The sequence below is a fragment of the Lathamus discolor genome, chromosome 16 (assembly GCF_037157495.1).
Source record: "Lathamus discolor isolate bLatDis1 chromosome 16, bLatDis1.hap1, whole genome shotgun sequence".
In the NCBI taxonomy this organism is placed as follows: domain Eukaryota; kingdom Metazoa; phylum Chordata; class Aves; order Psittaciformes; family Psittacidae; genus Lathamus; species Lathamus discolor.
Window position 1 is genome coordinate 5,817,292 of NC_088899.1, and position 22,324 is coordinate 5,839,615.

Genomic DNA, 22,324 nt, shown 5'->3' on the forward strand with positions numbered 1-22,324 from the left:
TGCTCAATCTGAAGATCACAGAGCCAAGAAATACATATGTGTATGTGCTCTTCTAGTAATGCCAAGAAACAGCATGCTCTCTATAGGGCTTATTCTCCAGCCTGTGAACTTAACTGCATTTTCTATAATAGCCCATACCAATGCCAGCGTTTCAGCTCACTTCCTTAAGTGCTCGCTCACCTCAAACAGCTTTGCTTTCCTGACAATAACCCAAGCTGGATACGCAGCCAAAGGGCAGAAGTCACAGCTCACCATGGCCACTTTCAGTACAGAGCACTGACCTTCAAGGCTGAAGTCCTACAAGTCCCAGCAAAGCTCAGAACAATTAAGTGCACGTCTGTGAAACGCACAGATCAACGCCAAGTCCTTTCCTCCTGTTCTCAACACGCAAAAGCCACACAGATACAGCAGCACGGTATTAAGGTAGTAAGGCCTAGTAAAGGGCTGTTCCAAGCAAGCGAGCTTTGGGCACTGAAAGATCTTGACGACGAACTCAGGGGACAGATCTCTTCCATGAAGGATTCCTTCTCCGTGAGGGCTCTCCTGAGGGTCACCTTCTCACTACTATAATTAAGAACAAAAGGTTTCAAAGAAGCAGCAGGGAATTTGTTCCTGTGGTTTAGGGCCACGTTCTGGAACGAATCTAAAGAAACAGCAAGGACTGCTCCATATTCCTGAACTTCCAAGCACTGAGGAAGGGCCACTGCTGAGTTCATATAAACCAGAGCTCCTTTCGCTTCCAATTCCAGGAGTCGAGGCAGCCAACCATGAGCAGTGGCTGTAATACAGAACACTGAATATGTAAGAACACTTACCTGCAACCATCTGCTTCAAGATCTCTGTTGAGGGAAAAACCCCAGTCATGTTAAAGCAGAGCTGGCTGGAGAAAAGGGGAAGATGGAGATGCTCTTTCCCCCCCACCACTGAACAGAACTAGCTCAGCTATTTAGTCTTCCCCTCAGGCTCAATCCGTGTTATATATCTCTGCTGTTTTGACATTGAGTAAGCTACCTTGGAGGAAATAAGAAAAGCCTCCTGCAGTGCTGGCAAAGGCCACAGCTCATTTGAATGGACTAAATAGTGGAAATTGATTTAAAGCTCCTGAATATATAACAGTGCATGATCTGATGTGGGCAGATGCTCTGCTGTGAAAGATCTCCTTTATAAAGGCGAGCTGTTTTACAAAGTACTACTGGTCATACTCTTCCCATTTAAAAGGGAGTCCCAATTCACTTTTAGTTATGCCTGGCATGTCCTACGTCTGCACATAGAGTGCATAACGGCACATCATACTTACACCAAAGCATCAGAGTCATTAGTGTATTTGTCCTAGAGCTCCACAAGGTCGGAGTACACTGCCATGCATGTTTTACACAGGGAATTCAACCACCAACTGGTCCCATGAGCTTCTGCGGAAGCTGGTCCCAGAACTGGTGTATGTGTAAGCACATGTGTCTAGTGTTATGTTGCAGAGGTGCTGAAAAGCCTTCACACACCCACACTCTTCTTTTGCACTGATGAGATGCACTGACATGCCCACCACAGCACTTAAGAAATCGAGGTTGTTATTCAAGAGTATTTGACTGCATATTTTAAGCCCCAATGAAGCTACAAAAATACCAGTATTTAAGTGTTGTCATTTCTTGTTTCAGCCCTGTACCACTGAAACGGGAAAGAGAGTGACAGCTTAAGGTCACCCTGCCAGGCTCTCGGGCACCTCAGCAGCACCATCTGGTGACTACAGCTGATACCGTCCATTGCTTCCTAGACTAAACCCGCCTACCGAAGGTGCTTCATACCCTAACAAAGGGTGCAAAGGAACCTCACAGCATCCTTGTTTCCCCTCTCCTTGCTGAGTCAAACTCAATTCAATTTCAGTGCACATTCCCAAGAGCTGTGTAGGAAAGAGCTGGGAGGTCACTCAACTCTCTCGTGCATATCCACCACTAAACCAGGAACAGCCTCACCCATTTGGATGAACGTGGATTTAGCCAGCACTAAACAGGAGTGGAGCATGAAACACAGGATGAGCTTCACAACCCTCATTAGGGGGGGAAGTAAGTTTTCTCTGGATTTAATCAATGATGAAAGAAAACATCAATGCTGTCAGGCAGTAGTTGAGTAAGTTGATCCTCGGGTAAGGATCTCATTCCCTTGGATGGTGCTGACCTATCTGCTTCATCTGCTCCTTGTATTCCTTGTTATCCAGCAACGTTTCTGTTTGTACAATCAGACAGCACCCAGCTCAGCTGAAGCTTCTTCTGTAAATAAGCCCCCTATCACCACTGGAAGGACAGAAGATGACAGATCTCTGGTGCTTGAACAGCATTTAAAACCATCCCAGGGGTTTAGGAACCAAGAAGGTCAATCACACTGACAGAAGGGGAGGTAATGTGAGTATACAGCACTATTGAAGTGACAGCTGTTAAAGTTACAGGGTTGCATAACAAAAAGACTTGAGGAGCTCAACTTATTTAGTTTATCCAAAAGAAAGAACTCATTTCAGGTAACAGCGGGTTCTGTATCACTTGGAATCTTCAAACCTTGAGCAGGTATGAAACTCTAACAGCAGAACAGCATAAAGGGCTTCATGCAGAGTAACTGAGTGCCTCTGCGTTATGGAAATAAACCTGGGGGATCATTAGGCTCTCTTCTGGACTGAAAAAATAAAACACAACAGCAATAAACCACAGCAAAACGTGAAGCTGGGAGTCTTCACAATTGTCGTCAGTTATGCCCAACATGTCCTGCATGTCCATGGCATGTCCATATGTCCTGGCATATCCTATTATGCACTGAGGGAGAACAAGTTTTAAAGCAGATCTCCCCACAAGGCAGATTCCTTATTGCAGTTCAAAACAAGGAAGAAAAAAGGGGTGGAGAAGAGGGAGAAGGAAGGAAGGTGTTTATCTAGGAATGAGAACACAAGCCAGAAAGCATAACCTCCTGTGTGGCTGCTTCTGACTCAGCACGACCTGTCTAAGTTACTTCACCCCTTGAGGAGTCCCACATTTGCTGTGTTCTCTGAAGAGTCCATCACTTGCAGCTCTGACTGATGCCATGAGGATACAGACAAGGTCTTTGGAACACAGGGGAGAAGAGCAGGTGCATGAGCAGAGCACAGCTTCAACTCCATCAGCCTGAGCACATCAGTCAATAGCAGTGAGTGGCTCCACAAACCCAGGCTGGTGCCTACCTGACAATGCAATGATATTTTCTGACTGAAGCTTGATTTTACAGCTATTAATGTAGGTGTAGGTCAGGGAGACAAAGAACTACTTCTATTTGCAGCCACGTGACAGTACTCACAGGCCTCTCCCAGGCAGCTGAAAGCAGTTGTTGAACGCAGGAGGGCAGTAAAGCCTTTGCAAGACAAAGTGTTTGGCAGGGTTAGTATTTCCCAAGATTGCTGGTCCCCTGTAGAAGGCATTTATCTGTAAAAGACTCATTCACAACACTGAGGGCTCCTCCAGGCAATAGACAGCCCAGAAAGCAATGGACAGGCATTGCCACCAGGCAAATCAAGACCATGTTTCCTTCTCCAAACATCTACCAAGATCACAGTTAGAACCAGGCCCTGCTTTAAATCAATCCTCTGTGTGTAAATTCAGAGGGTCTCCCTGAAAAGGAAGGTATTCCAAGGATATACATTGGCTCTGCACACGTACCAGGAAACGACAAGGCTACCATTACATCAGATGACTCCCAGTCTGGTTATCTGCAGGTCAAGCTGCACATGGAGGAGGCATTATTCCCTATGTAAATGCTTTGTTTTGAGATCAGTGTTGTGCTGGCTCCACATACTACATCATTATACATAACACAGTAATTAGAAGTTATCATCTGTACACCACAAAAAGCATTTTGGGCTTCCTCTCTACTTAATTCTTCCACAGTGGGTTTCAAATGAGATCTATATATTTCATTGTAACAATGACAGGTTGGGGTTTTTCTCATCCCCTCTTTAATTCCTCAGTTCTAACAAGTATACAATACTAATAAAGAGCTGCTTTGCAGCCACAGGGAGAAATGGGGGAAAGAAACAGGCAGGAATTGCATTTCTGGCTTTAAAATGAAATGAAATAGAGACAACAACTTGCTCTTACTGGAAAGAGGGAGGCCGGGAGTCTCCAATGCCACCAGTTCTCTCAATGGGAGGAGGAAGGTCTGTGTGGCTCTCGGTGCACTGGGAGCCTGTGTCAGAGTGGGAGCTTTCAGCCAGGACCAGCTGTCAATAGAGAGAAGAGAATTAACAGTGGATAAAGAGGTTTCTGACGATTCCCAACAGAAGTTAGATTTCAGCTAGTGACCTAGAGGTGAGAAAGGTGTATATGCTTTTACCAATCCCAATTAGCCATCTAACTCTCTTTAAATAATATGATTATAAGGTCTTTAATTAAACAAATGCTCAAATAATTACACAGATTATCACCTTTCACTAAGAGGCAACTACATGTCAGCTTCCCTCTACATTTAGCTGTGGAAGAGCCAGCCCTCTATATAAGAGACTCTAACCATAACTGGTTAATTTATCAAGGACTAATTCGAATATCAGCATCACACAGATGGTAGCTGGTACAGAAGGGGATGGAGAAGGAGAGGGGACAGGATAGGAGGGGATCCTATCCTTGAGGATACAGCATGTTACTCCTAAGAGTGTATTACACCATGAATGTGAGACGGCAAACACACACAGAGAGACTGTCAAAAAGGAACTGCCTGAAGACAAAACAGTTCCGTAGCACCACATGGAGCCAGCTGCATTATTCAAACTCTTATCACCAAAGCAAGAGTGACAGAGGAAACACCAAAGGGGAAAAGAACATGAGCTTTCCTAATAACTTGGTAATTAAAGCTTCTTTCTTTCTTTCAAGTGGGGAAGTTGACGGGAGCTGGTTAGAAAATACGTGGATATTTGTTCTTTAGTGCTTCCCTGCTCCTGGAGGAAGCCTCACCAACGCAAGACCTATTATGAAGGCAAACCCACCATACTGATGCAGGCTGCAGATCATCTTGTGAGTGCTGCTGAAAAGCAAAATCCAGTGCAACAAAGCAACTCCTTTGTGAATACTGCCCCTGGGCTGTGATTTCCTGAAGGATAAAGCACTGGGTACCCACTTCTTATTGATCTTTAGTGGGATTAGAGTCACAAACAGCCTCAGACTACACCATTACCATTATAAAGGGAAGAGGGCTGCAGAAAGCATCCATACTAATCCATCAGGTGCATTCAGGAAATACACCACTTTAAACTTGGATCAGTTCACTACCAGACACAGTGAACGTGAGATATACCCAAACACAAGATAAGATACTGGCAGTATCTCCTGTTTCCAAGTAGCTTGTTAATCCTAGACAAAGGTCTTTGAGGTTTCAAGTGTAAATCATAAGCACAACAGCCCTGATAACGCAGTGGCCAGTGCAGGATTTGTGGTGTTCACCAAGTGAACAGAAACACCACGAAAGAGCATCAGGAAACCATTTGTTGTGCTAGAAGAGAACCCGTGCAGTAGAAGACGGCACATGCAGCAGGACTGTTATGAAGCATGCCAGGCTGGCTCTTCCCCAGCATCAGAAGGATCAGAAAGGCAGTGTAACAGCTCACAGTGGAATTCCAGACTCAGCTGGAGCTTCATAATGAGTTAGCAGCTCTGCCTCTTTCCAGCACCTCACAAAACACCTCCGATTTGATGAGGGTTTGACAGAAGAGGACTAATTCTGGGGGGTGCACACTTACTGACACAATACACATGTCACTGCCGTGGCTACATGTGTGGGTATACACCATTCCTGCTCCCTGCTTTGCCGTGCTAGCAGGAGTTCCCCATTTCCTCCACCAAGGAGGATATGTAATGATTTACATTATGCATCCCATCAGCTTTGAGATAACTTGTGTCCTTTTCCTTGATGAGCTACGCTAGGAGTAAACCGCCCCAATACTACATCACTGAATGGAGCAGATGCCACATTCCAGCCTTCTTTCTCCCTGTGTTTCCATGAGAAAAGCAGTGTTAACCCCAGCTCCCTGGCCAGGAGCCAGCCTGATAATTGTGTTTCACCCCCCAGCTTCCCTGCAGTTTTGACTGGCAGCAGCGCTGTAATCCATTCCTCGCACTGTGTCGGTGCTGTGTGTGCTGTTCAGGAGCGCGCCTGCGGCTGTAAACCAGCTGCTGGGTTCCACCCCATTGCATTTCAGTGTGAAATGTGGACGTCTTCTGTGTGGCACACATGGAGGAACTTAATAAAGAAGTGTGGAACTAATTGCAAGTGTTGATTCAGTTCATTCCATCATCCCAAACGCTGTTTGTTTTCTCAACTGAGGGCCTACCATCACATTCCCTACTAAATCTTGCCGAGGAAGTGGAGAAAGCGTATCAGCCCTCGCATGTTAGAGAGGAATCCTATGTTCTGATATACCCAGTGATTCCTACACAGCCACTTCCAATTCACAACAGCACAAACAGCAGTTTTGTGCTGCGGTAGCAGAACGCGCAGCCTGTTCATGGTGCAAAAGTGCCTGTTGCCTTCTGGATTAGATAGGGAATGCTGCCCAGCACTGCTGGGGATCTGCTAAGGAACAGTTATCCTGGAACTCACTTGCAGAAAGAAGCACTCAGTTCATTGTGTCAACACAGCTCACTTCAGCAACTGGACTTCTGATGTGAAGCCCTAGCACAGGAACAGCAGCAAACTTCACACCAGCCCATTCTGCTTATCGTAAGCAAACTCAAGGGATGGAAGGGCAATCAGGAAGAGGATGGATCTCAAACGCAGGCCAGACTGAAGCTCCCCAGTCAGAACCTAACAGTGGCACCAAGCCAGAGAACCCTCACAGTGTCAGAAGAGCTTTGATTTCTTCCCACTGCTGCACCTGATCTCCAGTGAGTCCTCACATCCGTAGCTCAAAGGGGAGACCGAGATGAGCTCTTAGGCAGAAGCTCTTCCCTGTGAGGGTGCCGAGGCACTGGCACAGGGTGCCCAGAGAAGCTGTGGCTGCCCCATCCCTGGCAGTGCTCACGGCCAGGCTGGACACAGGGGCTTGGAGCAAGCTGCTCTAGAGGAAGGGGTCCCTGCCCGTGGCAGGGGTTGGAGTTGGATGAGCTTTAAGGCCCCTTCCAACCCAAACCAGTCTGGGATGCTATGAATCATAGCAAGAACTGCCTTTTACAGGGCTCACAGACACCTCAACAACTCACAGGCATTAGGCCAGCTCCAGGAACCAGTCTGCTCAACATGGATGGCTGAAGGCACCAGCCAACAAGCACCAGTCTGGGAAAGGGAAAGAGCAAACACTGGTACATTCTGCTCTCACAGTCTCATCTGGCTAAATACTTCTTAGTCTATCAGCATGAAAACTCCACTATGTAAATGCTGTTACTGAGAGCAGCAGCAGCTCTTGGTATCTCTCATACAGCCACTAAAGAAATAGCTCCAAAAGCCATTTATATCTTTGACAGCAACTTCACAACAACCATATTCATCTCCAAGTTGAAAGTCATTATTCCCTATAAAGTCACAGCCATCTCAAATCCCAAGTCAAAGCTTCAGAGCCACAGCCTATTATCCACACGAGGGCTGCTCCCAAAGGCCCAATTGCACTAAAAGACTTACTGATGAGGCTCTTTATTCCATCAGGAATTCTGTCAAAAGACAACAGGACTCCACACTGCTGGAAGGGCTGCAAGAGCCTATTGGGAATGTGATGTTTATTTTAATAGCAAGGAATTAGCTATACCAGGTAGATCAGGCTTCCTCCTTTTATCCTGCGTGTTCCCTGTACGGTTGTTTGGGGTTTGCTCCAACCATGGACCAGGATCAACCTCCCATAGCCTGAAAGTCAGAAGCTAAAAGGCTTTAAGAAGCCTGTGGCTGCCAGGTAAAGGGTGACCCACTTCAGTGTTCCGAGATGGAAAGATGCAGACTGGGTTTCCAAATCAAATTGCACATGTACATGGCACAAGGGGAAAGAGAAGGTGGAAGGTGCCCCTGCCCCTGGCAGGGGGTTGGAACTGGATGATCTCATGGTCCTTTCCAAGCCAAACCATTCCATGATTTTATGATTCTATATCCTCCTTCATAAAAAAAAAAAAGGATGCATTTTCATGCTTCCTATTATTTAAGGAGCTGAACAAAGAATTCAATTCTCAACTTGAGATCAAATGCCCTCAGGTTTTTGGTTGGGAGAGGAAAGAAGGAAAAGGTTAAAGAACTGGGATGTAAATGAGAATGAAATAATCCATATCCTTATTCATGTGGAACAGTTTGGGGTTAGGGATTTGGCTTTGCTTAAACTCCAAGAACACTGAGGCTTGCTGGAACAACCGGAGTCGTATTTTGCTGCACAGAAGAGCCCCCATAGTGTGCACAAGTTCAGAATGAATCATCAGAGCATGGAACCACCAATGCAGAAGATCAGTCTCTAACTAGACCACACAGATAAAAACAAACACCACCATGCTCCTGAGTGCATTGGGAAGAAGAGACTCAGGCTCAGGGATGCAGAAAGCAATCTGAATATCAGCCTGGGTTTTGAGTTCATATCCATTCAAAAGCACGGGAAAGGGGAAGAAACAGGGAGGGAATGACACTGAGGAGCAAATACACTGCAATTGTTACACACTGAGAAGGAGGAAAAGAGTTCTCAGGATTAATTTGCTCATCTGATAAGACCTACTGCTCATTTCTACCCCTTTGCTTTCAAAACAGACGCTGCTCTCACGCTATGGCAACATAAGTGACATCTTTATAGCCTTTATTATCTGAAGCTTTCAGGATGCTCTCTTCAGCTTGTTAATTACACATGAGATCCTTTTTCGTACCATCTATTCCCATCCCATCAGAAAGCCATGCTATAGCCCACTTATCCTTGGGCTGAATACAAACCCACCATCAGCAAGATTCAGAGCTCAAGGAGAGCCTGAAAGTAGCACATTCAGCAGCATTGAGCCCTTCAGCCATCTCAGCTTCTCAGAGAATTAAGGGCCTCACACCACACCAGTGGCCATTAGCACTATGTTCTGCCATGGCTTGGAGAAGTGACCCCGTCACATGTCCAGTTCCTGCACAAGAACTGACATAAGCTAACAACCTCATTAAGAAAGAACCTTGTGCTGTCTCCCACAGCATTCAAGGGACCATCAGGTCTCAAAGGCCACGGCTGTTTGTCTCTATATTTAAGCATTATTTCATTCTCTAATGAAGTTATTTTATCCTAGAGAATGAACACTTCTTTTAACAACCAATTTACTCCTCCATGGAGCACAACACACAGGGATCATCCCCTCGTTGGGAAGGCGGATCCCTCTTGCGTTCATTTCTTCCCTTTGAGCACTGCCCAGCAGCACAGGTCTCTATCAGCATAACTGTGCTTTGAAACCCTCATTGATTTTCAAACCAAGGCATCTAGATACCTAACACCCACTGCTGAATGGAAATACACAGCTCTGGAAGTCACCCTGGTTATTGCTATTGCTATGGAGTCAAAAGGTTGGAGGCATGAAAGCCAAAGAAGTACCTTTTCCATCTGGGTGCATTTCCCAGTGACAAAACAGGTAACTTTCAAAAGAGTACAAACCAAAGGGAAAACTTTATCCCAAGTTTTTAAGACCTCAATTTCATACAAAACCTAATAAGTGCTTAATACTCTGTACACCTTTGGGTCTGCAGGAGGACTAAGGGTAAGCCCATGCATTACAAAGCTCTGGCTCTACTTGCCTAACACTCACAACCTGTTGGGACTACCCAGCTGCCATAGTCCGAGTGCCTTAAAATTAAAAGCAATCAACAGAGCAGAAAGCAGTTGATCATATTAAATGATAAAGCTGAGCTTAATTACCTGCTAGCCCTTGCCCTCCCATGAACGTTTTCAGCTGCTTAGAACCCAGCAGGGGCTGTATGTGATGAACCACATGGCATCATTACTTAAGAACATTCTCCCAATCAAACTGATGTTTAAAAGATACTTTGCACTATCCTTACATAACAGTAGCATGCACACATGCACTCTACTGTAAGCAGCAGCATGCAATCAATACTGTATTTGATTTTACAGTGAAGGCATATGTAATCCTCATGTAAAATGTCAGCCTTTGCTTCCACAGAGACTCCAGACACTTCTAACAATCAGGATGTATGTAACCACCTACCCTGCCACTGTGCCCACTGTATCAAACCACATATACACACAGACACAGGAACCAACATACCCAGGACACCACTCTTCCATTGAAGCAAGGGAGCTTTGCGTTGTCATCTGAGATCTCCTCCTTTACCACCCTGGAAAAAGAAATAGGAAGAAAATCAAGAGTTTGCAATGACATCAGCTCAGAAGGGACAGTGGTTTCTTAAATGGGCCAGGAAAAAACACTAGGTTTTGATGCCATTTTGCTATCAGCAAGTCTTCTATCTTGAAAGAACAGATACTCTACAGACTTGCTGACAGCAAGATGTTTATTATGTGTATTAGCTAACTAATAGTCACCCAACTGCAAAAACACCAGGTTTGCTCTTCAATATAAGGCTTCACTACTACACACTGATGTGACATTCTTTTTGTTACCTAACAGCTCCAACCAGAATTGGGAACCTTTTGAACAAGGAAGCACAGAGGAAAGCTCTTCAGATGGGGACTGTCTAAAATGGGCAGAGAGGGGACGCCGTGGTGTTCATACCAAGCCAAACAGGAGATCTGTAGCAGAAACAGACTCTGGCCTCAAGTTCCTGCACAGAACAGGGACAATTTGGTTTTGACCATCTCGAAGCTTTAAGGAGAAAGCCAACCTGAACGAGTCAAACTCACTGAAAATGTGTGGTTCCACAACCACATATTCCTTTATTTATGTTGTTGTGTTTCTTGTTGCTGTGTAAAAAACCCACAATAGCCACAAAGCAACTGACTATGCATAAAACAGTGGCATATTATGAGGGGGGAAGAAAACTGGTTAGGAAGGAGAAGAGAGGAGAGCAAATAGACGAGTTTCCATCCTACTTTTGGTAAAGGAGGAGTCATTTCCAGCACCAGTAATACCTGCATTTGCCCTAAAAGAAGGAATGAACATTCTCTTCTGTCTCCACATAGATTTGCACTGTTAATGGCTAGCAGCACAGCCTTCACCCCTTTCCTATTATAGGAAAGAAAAACAGTTTGGAATATTCATTTAACTCCTAATGCATCTCTCATGCCTTCACCTTTTGGCACCAGGAAACACATCATATGATGTCATTACTGGTTCTAGTCATTCATACCTAGACTCTGAAGAGGCAATTAAAGTAAACTCCATTGAAATCAAGCTTTCAAAACCTTTGACAACCCAATGAAGCTCTCAGACCTGTAATTCTGGAGCTGCAAACGCTGCGCGCAGACAGAGATTTCCACATTTGCTTGGATCTCCAGCTCCAATGCATCAACTTGGATTCAGACATTCCCTTTTGTGTTTCAGGGAGCCCTAGAGAGAACACTCAGCACAGATCCAACTGCAGAACCAGCAAAGAAAAATGCTGCAATAACACTATCTTGTCAGCTCTATGTTTTAAATGACAGCATCTTCCCTGTCCACCCCACAAGGAAACGTCACCTACTGCATCCCAGGAATCAGATGTAGCTCTGCACCAAGCTCTAAGAGTTAGGCAAAGCTCCAGCATTAAAAACGTATTGATTTTGAGGTTCTCTGCAGAGAAAAGGCCTGGGGGGGGGGGGGGGTAGGATCTTTCTAACACCAACACATACAGCAGCAGTCCGAATAACCCTGCAGTACTGCCCAGACTGGTTCAGTTGTCTTCGCAGCGGAGGACAAGCACGCTGAAGTCACCACTTCCAAAGCAATGTGCTCTATCACAGCATTAGCCTTCTGCTAAAGGGAACAACTTCCAGATCTGTTGCAACTTGAACTACTAAATATAGCCTTGAGCTATGAGGCAAGAGAATGACTGACTGTAATTCCCAGCTTGCTTTGGGTAGCAATCAACAGCGCCAAGAACATCAAAGACAGCAGCAGCCACTAATTTCAAATATCACTGTTCTACACATCATTATTTGTAGTAAAGAGGCAGCTCCTTTCAATTCTCAGGCAGAAACAGAAAGGAATATGAATGGTTGCAGCCATAGACTGCAGTTTGAGGACAACTTCTATTCAAGAAGATGTGTTTTGCTCTATAAGAACCCAGAAGCAAAGGCAGAGGGAGACCCATGTCACTACTCTTGGAACACACATGGTCCATTAGGAACTAATACACACAGCAGCTTAAGACCAGGGTGGATAAGGCCTTACATAATGGATTCACAACCTGGAACCAATCTAGCATGGCAAGGAAGAAGAGGTGATGTGTTTCATTTGCCGGGGACCTCCTAGTGAGATAAGTATTGGTATTGGATGTGGTCCACTGTGGGAATGGGACACCAGTGCTCTCAAATACAAGTTAATGGACTTGCTGTTTGATAATAAGAATAAAAACCATCTGATACCAAGAAACACATCATAGAATTAAAGCTTCCCTTCAGAAGAGGGGATATTTGTTTCCTAGGTCACATCCTGCCTCCTGGCAGCACTGTGCCTCTGCAATTGCTGGCAGGGCTGGAACACATGCGGTCTCCATCCCAGCACACACAATCTTCCACTTAACCTGGGTTATGAACCACCCTGAGAAAGAGAAAAGAGCAAATAAACACCTATCCCCAAAGCCATTTCAAAGCTGCCACTCAGTGAACACCAACAGTAACAGAACAAACCAGTCATTTCCAGGCTCATTTGGGTCATGATACCTCCCAGCAGCAGGTCTGCCCCTATTGCCATGATGTGTTCAGGCTGTACATAACTCCCTTTTGCAAAGGGGAGGGAGAGGAGACTGTCAGCACACCAACAATATACCTAGAGACTTTTCTTCACCATAAAATCCTGACCCTTTATTTCATCCCTTAAATGCATCTACCAGGTAAAAGAACAACATGGGAACAACTCACCCAAGGCCACAGAGTTCATCAGTGATAGACCATGAAGACCCCACACTCTTGAATACCCCCAGGTACCTGCTCTACATCACCAGCAAGCCCTCACCATCAAATCTCTCATCACCACAGTGTGCACTTAGGGAGAGTATGTGCAAGAAAGGGTGTGGATGCACGGGGAAGGGGAGGAGGGACCAGTTCTCAGCAGCTCACATCCTCTGCTTTATTTGACTTAGAGGAGATGCAAGAACTAATTACCAAATGAAACAATCCCTGCTGGTAACAGCCCCTCCTTCCTCTCGCTTCCTGGAATTGTGTCTGGATCCTCTGGCTTTGCTTCCACCCTGCTCTGCACAAATAGGTGTTTCTGCATTTACCAGGCCCAGTCCTGCTCACTGTCTCACACCTCACCTGCTTCTACAACAGGTTTACATTCCTGGTCATCCTCCCAGTATCCTTACTTCTTGTTTTCCTCCAAAGAGGATTTCAGCCAAGGATTTAGCCTTACCCTCACTCTCATCTCGCTCCCGGGCTCTTTGCTGCCTCAGAATATATGCCGACTGCCCATTAAGAGCACCAAGTGAACCCCACAAGCCTCTAATGACTCTGATTCATAAGCATTTAGGCAATTCGATATTAAACATGGGGTTGATAGTGTTGCAGACACTTGCACTCTGATTGCATCATGCATGCCTGTGAGACTCAATCACCAGAATTAGCCGGATGATTTCTGGTTTCTGCTCAGAAGAATGAGGTTAACAAGGGAATTCTCTGCTTCATTCACCAGTTGCGAGCCCAAACCTCCAAGGCCTCATGCATGGGAAATGCAGGGTTGAGACAGCAGCGTGGCCCCTACTGATCCACTCCAGGTTCATGTGTACCATGCCACAAAGTGCTCATCCTAATGTACATTAATCCCTTCTTGTCACTGTGACCATACTCAGAACTTGCCTTAACTTTCTTATTGTCCTTTACTGATGGGGGAAAGGGGAGAGGAGCTTCATTCACTACTTCTTATAACTTGCTTGGAGATCCCTATAGAGAGAAGGCAAAGTAATTCAGCCATTTGTTCTATACATGATCTTCAACGACTCCCATCACCACAGAGGCAGGTAAGAGATTATTCACATCTTAGTTCACAGAATCACGTAGGTTAGAAGAGGAATCCAGGGATCACCTAATGAACCTCCCGCTCACAGCAGGTTTAGGCTACTCAGGGCCATGTCCAGTCTAGTTTTGAGTACCTCCAGGGATGGAGGTTCCACAACCTCTTCAGGCTCCTTGTGAAGCAGCACTTTCCCCCAAAGCTGTTTAAATTAGTAAACCCATAAGTAATCCTAATTGCAACAACTCAACTGGAAGCCAAGGCTGCAGCTCTAAAAATAAGCCTTTCTGGGGCTGATTATCATTTCAGTCTGAATCTTTAATGCAGAATTAAACCTTCAGGCTTCTCATAGCTGAGGTCACGACAAGAGAGCCTTTAGCCAGCCTTCCAGCCCAGAGAAATGAGTGAAAATAAAGCCACCCACTGGATTTGCAGGTGAGGCTTGGCAAGGATGTAAGGTTTATTCTGGAAATAGGGAAGAGAGGAGGAGAAATCCTTTTGCAGAGCAGATAAACACCACAATGCAGAGCAGCACAGAAGGGCTCTGCTCAACACAAATGATCCAGAGCCTCCTGTGATGGCTGCAAGCCTCAGATCTTGCCTGCACCCCACTGAGCTGGTGAGCAGGGAATGATGCTGCAGTGTTCTGAGGCAGAGCTACAGTGCTTCTCTACGCAAGGCTCATGCCAATCACTCCTCAACATACCACAGGGTCAGAGCAGAACCAGTGCTCTCCTTTTTAGGCTGCTATTCCCAAACAACACTGACGACTCTCTGCCTTTCCATATATGCACTTTGGTACAGCAAGTGCCACATAAACCTGTCAGAAATGACTATGAACACGCTGCCCACAGTTATGATATCAGTGACACACCCAACCATGGAACAAACCCCTCCTCACACAAAGAAGCAGCAAGAAACTGTGTGCAGTGGGTGCTAGGGAAGTCACCTCATCCTGCATAGGTGATAAATGCACTGAGAAACACACTCCTTCTTCTTCTTCTTCATGTATTAATCAGTTGCTCTGTCCCACGTTATTCTTATGACTTAAAAATCAAAGCATACAGTGGTAGTGATTCCAGCTGCAGTTAACAGTGAATGCATTCATGTATTTATATATACACCAGTTATCTTCTGCCACATCTCATCTTTATCATCACCACACTAAATACTTTTGCCCACATAACTGCCTCTTCCCTGTTTTTTTCCACTCCACCTTTATTCCTGGAGGCACAGCCAGTAGTTTTCCATGCTAGCCTTCAAGAACTGCAAGGATCATTTATCACCTTGCAGGAGAACTGCAGGATACTGGAAACATTTTGGTACTTAGATCCTATACCAGATACTGACCTAAGCTTCAGCACATGAATGAAGGAAGAACCACTGCATTCCCCAGCAGAGAATCAGCCTCAATCTGCTCTTCATTTCAAACATAAAGCTTCACTTTTTATAGCAATGAGCTGGGATTCAAGGCCAACTCCATCTGTTTAGGCTCGACTCCGGCACCAACCCACTGTATGACCTTGAGGAGGCCAGTTGGCCTGTTACACCCTGTCTCACTGCAAGGAATTTATGGGACCTTCATGCTTAGAAGCTCCTCGATGACTGTTTAAGATAGGCACTGGAGCAACAGAAATCCTCATTACTTGGTTAGAGAGGTCCAGAGTTCTGCTTAAGCAAGATCCCTGCACATGAACCCAAAAAGAACAACAAGAACATGGAAGGGAGGGAGGAAAGCAGAGATTCCAGACTGCAAACAGGGGAATTTTGATCTCCAGCAATCCAGTTTAGCCATCTACATCACACTGAAAGCACTTTCAAAGGCCCATCAGTCATTACCAAGTGCAACAGGCTGACACAGTGACTCATACTAAAAGGTTTCACATGTTTTGAACCAACTGGTACTTGGGCTCCCAGCCCAGATCTGTCTCATCCTTCCATTTCAGTCCAGTGCAGCTCGGTTTAGCTTGTGCTGGGGTACAGACCCTCGCCCATTATCTTGAAAGGGTCTCCAAATATAGCGCACTTTGGAGCATCCCTGAGGAACAGCTTCCAATGAAGTGCTTTCAAATATTAATGACTGACTGTTACAGAGCAGCGGCATCCAGGGATTTGCTTCTCTACTCCTTCAATAACAACATTTCAGCGGTTGTGCAGATGCTGCGGGTGTGAAAACCCCACTGAATTGCAAGGATTTATGGCGTTTTAAGCTGACATCTATAGAAATCAGTCTATTTTAGCACTGATAAGCCCAGCTGTGCACAGTGTTATCCCCCACTCCATGACCACCTAACCTAGCAGAAAAAAGGTTAACTATGTGCATAAGGAAGCAAAGAAAATGGTTGACTTTTGGAGTCCTAAGACCTTACCATTTGTTTTCATCAATACCATATACACCCTTGGAAAGGGTTTGCAATAGAACAGGCCAAACTGTCCATAACAAGCAATGCATTTTAGCCACACTGACAGTCTTCTGCCTTTTCTATTATTCCCCTTTTTCCTCCACCCCTCATGTTCTCCACTAAATTATGTATGTGACTATATTACAATCTCACAGGTGTTAATGAATCTATTCTTGCAACTGTCCCAAGGGGCAGCCACAAATCACTGCCTCTGCCATAAAGACAAGCAAGTCACAATACAAAGGGACAGGTCAGCATAATTCTGACCTGAACCCACATTTCCAAGTCCCAGTCCAATGTCTTAGCTACAGACCAATAAATATTAACAAGCCCTCCATAAAATTAAGGAGGTCTTGAAAACAACCTAGGAAAAAGAGTGACAGAGAGGCTGCTGCCAGCAGTGGGTTGGTTGTGGAATGCCCGTTTCAAACAGCTGGCTCTGAATTGCTTTCCCCAGGGTGCAATTAGCTTCAGAACTCCAGTGCAGGCCACTCAAAATAGCACTTTGAGGTGACATTCACACAGAGCCAAGGCAGGGATGCAGCCTGTTGAAAACCCAAGCCTCTGCAGGCTGAAGTCAGGTCATGACCTGGCACACGGAGAGCTACACACCAAGTCATTGAGCCCGTTTCTGATGCACAGTCCAAGTGGCATTCTCCAAGCCAGGTCTGAAGCTGGGAATTGAAAGGGAACACCCATGATGCTTTTAGGTGATCAGTGACAAACAGCAAGAGAGGCTACACCATTTGTAAGTTTATTGCCCACTCCACCCACCAGATACTACCACTAAACCCTCTATTTTGTGCAAAGGGAGCACTGATTTTGGTAATAAAGCCTCCCTCAGCACAAACTGACTCTTTTAGCTATGCTTCCAGTCCTTTTGAAGCTACCTGGGAAGCATTAAGAGCCTAAGATTTCACATCCTCCCTAAGGCTGTTTTGGGATAACATAACCTCAGTTCATCAACATGCAAAAAGCATCACTTTGCAGCCAGTACTCTTGGGCCTCCAGCCTGAAGTGTGGATGCCTCAGCTTAAGCCTGAAATTCATCTGCTCAGTGTCAAAAGGGACAGAGAAGCAATTCAAGGGACTAAACCCAAGTTAGTTTTACCACAGCAAGCAGTGACAACAGCAGTAATGGAGTTACAACAAGGTTCACTACAAGCCACAGATTACACCAGGGACACAGGTACTTCCTCTGGCTGCCAGACCACACTTAAGCCTCCCACCAGTAATTATTCCAATGGCTTCCCACACCAATAGGATTCAAATGAAGACAGATACACTCTTTGCTATCACACATCCAAAATGGCACGTAGGCAGCCCCTTGTCCCAGTGCTGAGGTTTCCAGAGTGAGCAAGTCAAGCAGATGCTTCAGCACAGGGATGGGTCTGAGCCAGGCAGAGCTGACAAAGGAAGGTAATTTGGAGGAAGAGCACCATAAATACTTCAGAAGGATGCTATGAAAATATAATGAGCAATATCCAGCCCATTGTGTCATAGGTCCTGTGCCCAAATCCCACAAGACTACTTTGCAACATCCCATTATTCTTATTCAAATGATGAACCCCCAATCAGACAGAGCCCACAGGCACCAGATGTCTCTTATCTTGGTGTACTTGCACACACTTCACCATGGCCAAGGCAGTTATTTCTGCCCCAGGTTAAGACCCTGTTTCATAGCAAGATTAACAGCAAATGTGCAACGTGCAAGCTCTCCAGGGACAGAGCCTTTTCAGTGTAAAGGCTGACATTTACATACAGCAGCCACAGAAGGAAGGGACCACAAGAACAGCCGGTGCTGGAAGGACAGGCAGACGTGGCAACCCCAATCCCATCACGTGTGGGTATCTATAAAAGCAAATAAATGAGGCAAGCAATGCCAGAGAGCACAGTGAGGGTTTGTGCTGAAGCACAGTCACATGTGCTTCCACTGCCTTCACAATTCAACAGCAGAAAACAGCTTCCCAGCTCAAGACTCCTGCCAGCACCCTCTATTTGCATTACCAGATGACAAGCAGCCCATTTGCAAAGGCAATACCACCAATCCTGTCTTGAAACCTTAGGAATTGATTATCTGTCTTAAAGGGACAAACAATGTACGTGTACAGAAACACGTTACTTCCACCTCAGCACGATCTGGCTGCTGTCACTGCTGATGCTGGCACGATCCCACAAACCAGAGCGTTCCACTTCACCAGTGCAACTATTCTGGCATCAGTGGTACCAGCAGAGCTCACAGAACGTGGTAAAAGAGAAGAAAGCACAATATTTGCCCTCTAAAACTGTGACAGGAGGTTTTCGGTATCATTTCTCCACCCAAACACCATGTTAAAGATAACTGCATTTTCGTCTAAAGCCCAAGTCTCTGCATACCAATGCGTGGCACAACAAAACCCCACATACAGCCAGGTCCTCAGTGTAGGAAATGAGTAACAGTGTATATTCCTTTTGCAGCTATTTAGAGGTCCACCTTCAGCATGTGCCATGGTAAGGAGAGAGGTGCCCATTCTGCTGCTGGAAGAAGGGAGGAGAAGAAGGGATCTTCCTTTGACGATCAGGCGCAATGTTAAACTAATGAAGGATGACCCTGGCTGAGCTATCCTTTAGGAATCAATTCCACAGCAATAAACCCCAGGAACAAGCCAAAGGACCCTAATCCCACATATTCCATCAAGTCCACTACTCAATATGGAATGAAGCACCTTGCTGGAGAAACCCACTAACTACACACAGAGAAATCACTCTCTGAAGGATGGCAGGAGCAGGATGAGCTGCCTGAAAACGTGTCCAACCTCTTAATCTTTCACTGGGGATGACTTTCAGTCCTCCACAAGGAAAGCAAGAAACCAGTTCAACACAGAGCCTTAGAGCATAGAGCATTCTTCCTAACCAACTACAGGTAAAGGGAGTTTATTTCTACCCTTCTAAGTAACCAATGGGCCTCTTAATACAACTACCCAATTAGTTTTCAATAAAGGCATCACAAAGCCAGGACAGATACAGTGCCAGCTGCCAAAGAACACAAACCAAGAAATGCTAAACACACAGCAGAGCACTCAAGATAAGAATCAATCCTTACCCCTCTGTGAAATGTTCCTTTTGTGCTCTGTTAAAAGCACCTCATTAGAATAATAAAGGTAGGTCAAAAAGTAGCCACAAGTGTTCACCAATACAGAAATATCATTTACAGACAGGTTAAACAATTGCTAACCAAGAGGTGAATGCCAATCACAACCATGTCATCCAGCAGTGGTACAGTCCTCCAGGACACCAGGTACTTGGAAGAGAAAAGAAGTTATTCATAAATGTATTTAGCATGATCCCTATGCAGAAACCTCAAACACTTACTACAGATAGCATCTCTCTCCCTCTAGGTTATTTGTCTAGACATATTTTAATGAAATGGCATAATTCTGGTCACTGATGTGGTGCAAATTATTTGGTTTGTTTTAATAAGGTCTTTTGGTCTACACCACTCCAGCTTCCAGAAGGATAACTCACAGCCCATGCATGACAAGTCAGATCTATGCCGCAATGAATGCGATAGCACCTCTTGCCTCCAGATCTGTATAAAACCCAGGCACAAAGGTGGCGGCTGCCACCTCTCTTACCTTCAAAGCACATGCAAAATGTCAGCTCTCCCACAGGATTACACAGAAATCCCTAAAAGACCACTTATCCTTACTTCTTCCTTGTGGGAAGCCACCAGAAGCCTCCACTAGTCAGTTCTTTGTACAAGATTCAAGTGTTCTGCATCACACGGAGATCAGTTTAGTGCATAGTTCCTAGAACCTTTGGAGTCTCAAAGGCAACCAGGAAGGGTATCACATGAACCCATTTCAGCTGCTCAACAGTCTCTGTAGACAAAAGTATTTTGGAATCCAGACCACAACATAAAGTTGTCCTTGTCTACACCCCTTCAAAGTTTAGTCTCCAGTGAGGAACAACATGCTACTGGTGCAGGGGATGCACAGACACAGCCCTCTAATGCTCCTCTGGGACAGTAACACTGCAAGACTGTAGCTGGGTTCAGACCTTCTGCATTCAGACCCAGCAATAAATTCCACCCACACTTCATCTTCAAAGTAAAACTGGACCTACAAGTTTGGTTAGGCATTGAAAGAGAGATTTCCAGCTTGTCAGAAAATCCCAAGTCATTAGAAACAGGCAGTCTTTGGATACATGCCCATATGGGGTGCTGATAGTGCTGAAGATTTGCACCCCAATACCTCAGAAAGCTTTCTTTTCACCATTGGGAAGGTGTTCCAGTGGAGAAATGAATCACAGAAGCATAGAAACAAGTTCTTGATAGCAAGCACAACCCTCAGCCCCATGATGGTGTTCAGACCTGAGCTTGCTATTGTATGGTGTATCCTTACCTGAATGCACAGCAGGACTGAAGGACACAGATTTGATCAAACAAATCACTGCAGTGAAAGAGCCCCAGTGCTGTATTTCACCATTTCCCCACATTCCATAGCCATCACAGGCCTTCCCATCAGATCACCCAGTCCCTGTTCCTCATGAAGACAGCAAGAAGCATTTGCCAACAGCTCTTGAGGCCATTCATATAAGGCAAATAAAAATGAGATAGGTCTCAAACACTGAACCATTCAGCAAAGGTGCCCTTCGAAAGCCAGGAGCAAGCCTGCCAAGAAGGGACACGCATGCAGGATGAAACGGTGCTCCTCAAACACTGCCCTGGTGTAACTACAACCTGCACAAAGGGCAGCTGTTCCGGGAAGGGTCACGGCTCATTCGGGAGGTTCCTGCTTTGTACCTGCCCAGCTCTGCCTGTTTGGTTCCCATCTCCCACTCCTACTGAAGAGGTGTTTCAGCATCCTCAGAGGCTGCTCAGAGAAACAGTTCAGATAAAAGGTGTTCAGATTCTATGCATCACAGGGAGAGAACTGAACCTTTTCCATATGCAAAGGGAGAGCAAGCAAAATGCAAACCCTCCATTCCCAACCTGCACAGCCCAAGAACATTTGACTTCTAAATGAGTATTTGTAGGTTTAAGTACAGAATCCAACAGAACCTCTGCCTGACTTTACCAGTGTATTAGTGTGGAAAAGAGAAGGGAAACATGGCTAAAGCCAGCATTTAAAGCCCTTCAGTGCATCAATATTACTATAGTTGCATCATCCATCTCTCATCAAACTCCCTATTTTCCTATCATGGGAAGTTCATAAGCCATTGGGCCTCTGACTACAAAAAGGCCTCCCCTGCAGAGCTGAGATTTCTGCCCTCTCCCTGGAGAACACACAGGGCAGCAGGAACAACCTGTGTTGGAAAGGCAGATGCAGCCAGACTCTGTGCTTGTATATGGCTATGTAATACTCAGCCTGCAACACACTGTAGGACTGTGATTTCTTCCAAATCCTGTTAAAGAAGCAAAAGCTGTTTGCCCCATCAAGTTCAAACTAACGAGAAGAGCCCAAATTCACATCACAGTGTTCACAAGCACCACAATCCTATGTACTTCCTGAGCTCCAATCCAGAAGTTAAGCAGTTTTTCACAGCTCAGGCTTTCAATTGCCTCAGCATCAAGAGAAGGCAACACTGGAAGAGGTGAAGTCTGATTCTGTTGCTGCTTTTGTTACACAGTAAAGGGTGGCTGAAGAGCTCCAACCCAACCAATTCACACTGTAAATCCTGCATAGCTTCTTGAGCTTTCCAAATCCTATTTCAGCAGAAGGATACCAATAGCATCTCTCAAGAGTAACACTCCACTTTGTCACGTCCTAATTTTTGTTTCATTGAGACATATATCCTCCTGTTTGGCAAAGCCAGATAAGAAGAGACCCAATCCCAGTGGGTTCATAATCTGCCCATTCTTCTATTACAGCTGTGCTCCTATCTTTACTCATTTGC

General features: G+C 45.4%; 1 protein-coding gene across 2 annotated transcripts in view; it reads right to left on the reverse strand.

The window, feature by feature from the left end:
* DVL1 (dishevelled segment polarity protein 1) overlaps nucleotides 1-22,324 on the reverse strand; it is a 70,194-nt gene that overhangs the window by 33,094 nt on the left and 14,776 nt on the right. For both annotated transcript variants that reach the window (XM_065696218.1, XM_065696219.1), the window contains exons 2-3: nucleotides 10,206-10,275; nucleotides 4,107-4,228 (exon numbers count right to left, since the gene is read on the reverse strand). In XM_065696218.1, the coding sequence (XP_065552290.1) occupies nucleotides 4,107-4,228; nucleotides 10,206-10,275 (192 nt within the window). The remainder of the gene's footprint in view (nucleotides 1-4,106; nucleotides 4,229-10,205; nucleotides 10,276-22,324) is intronic.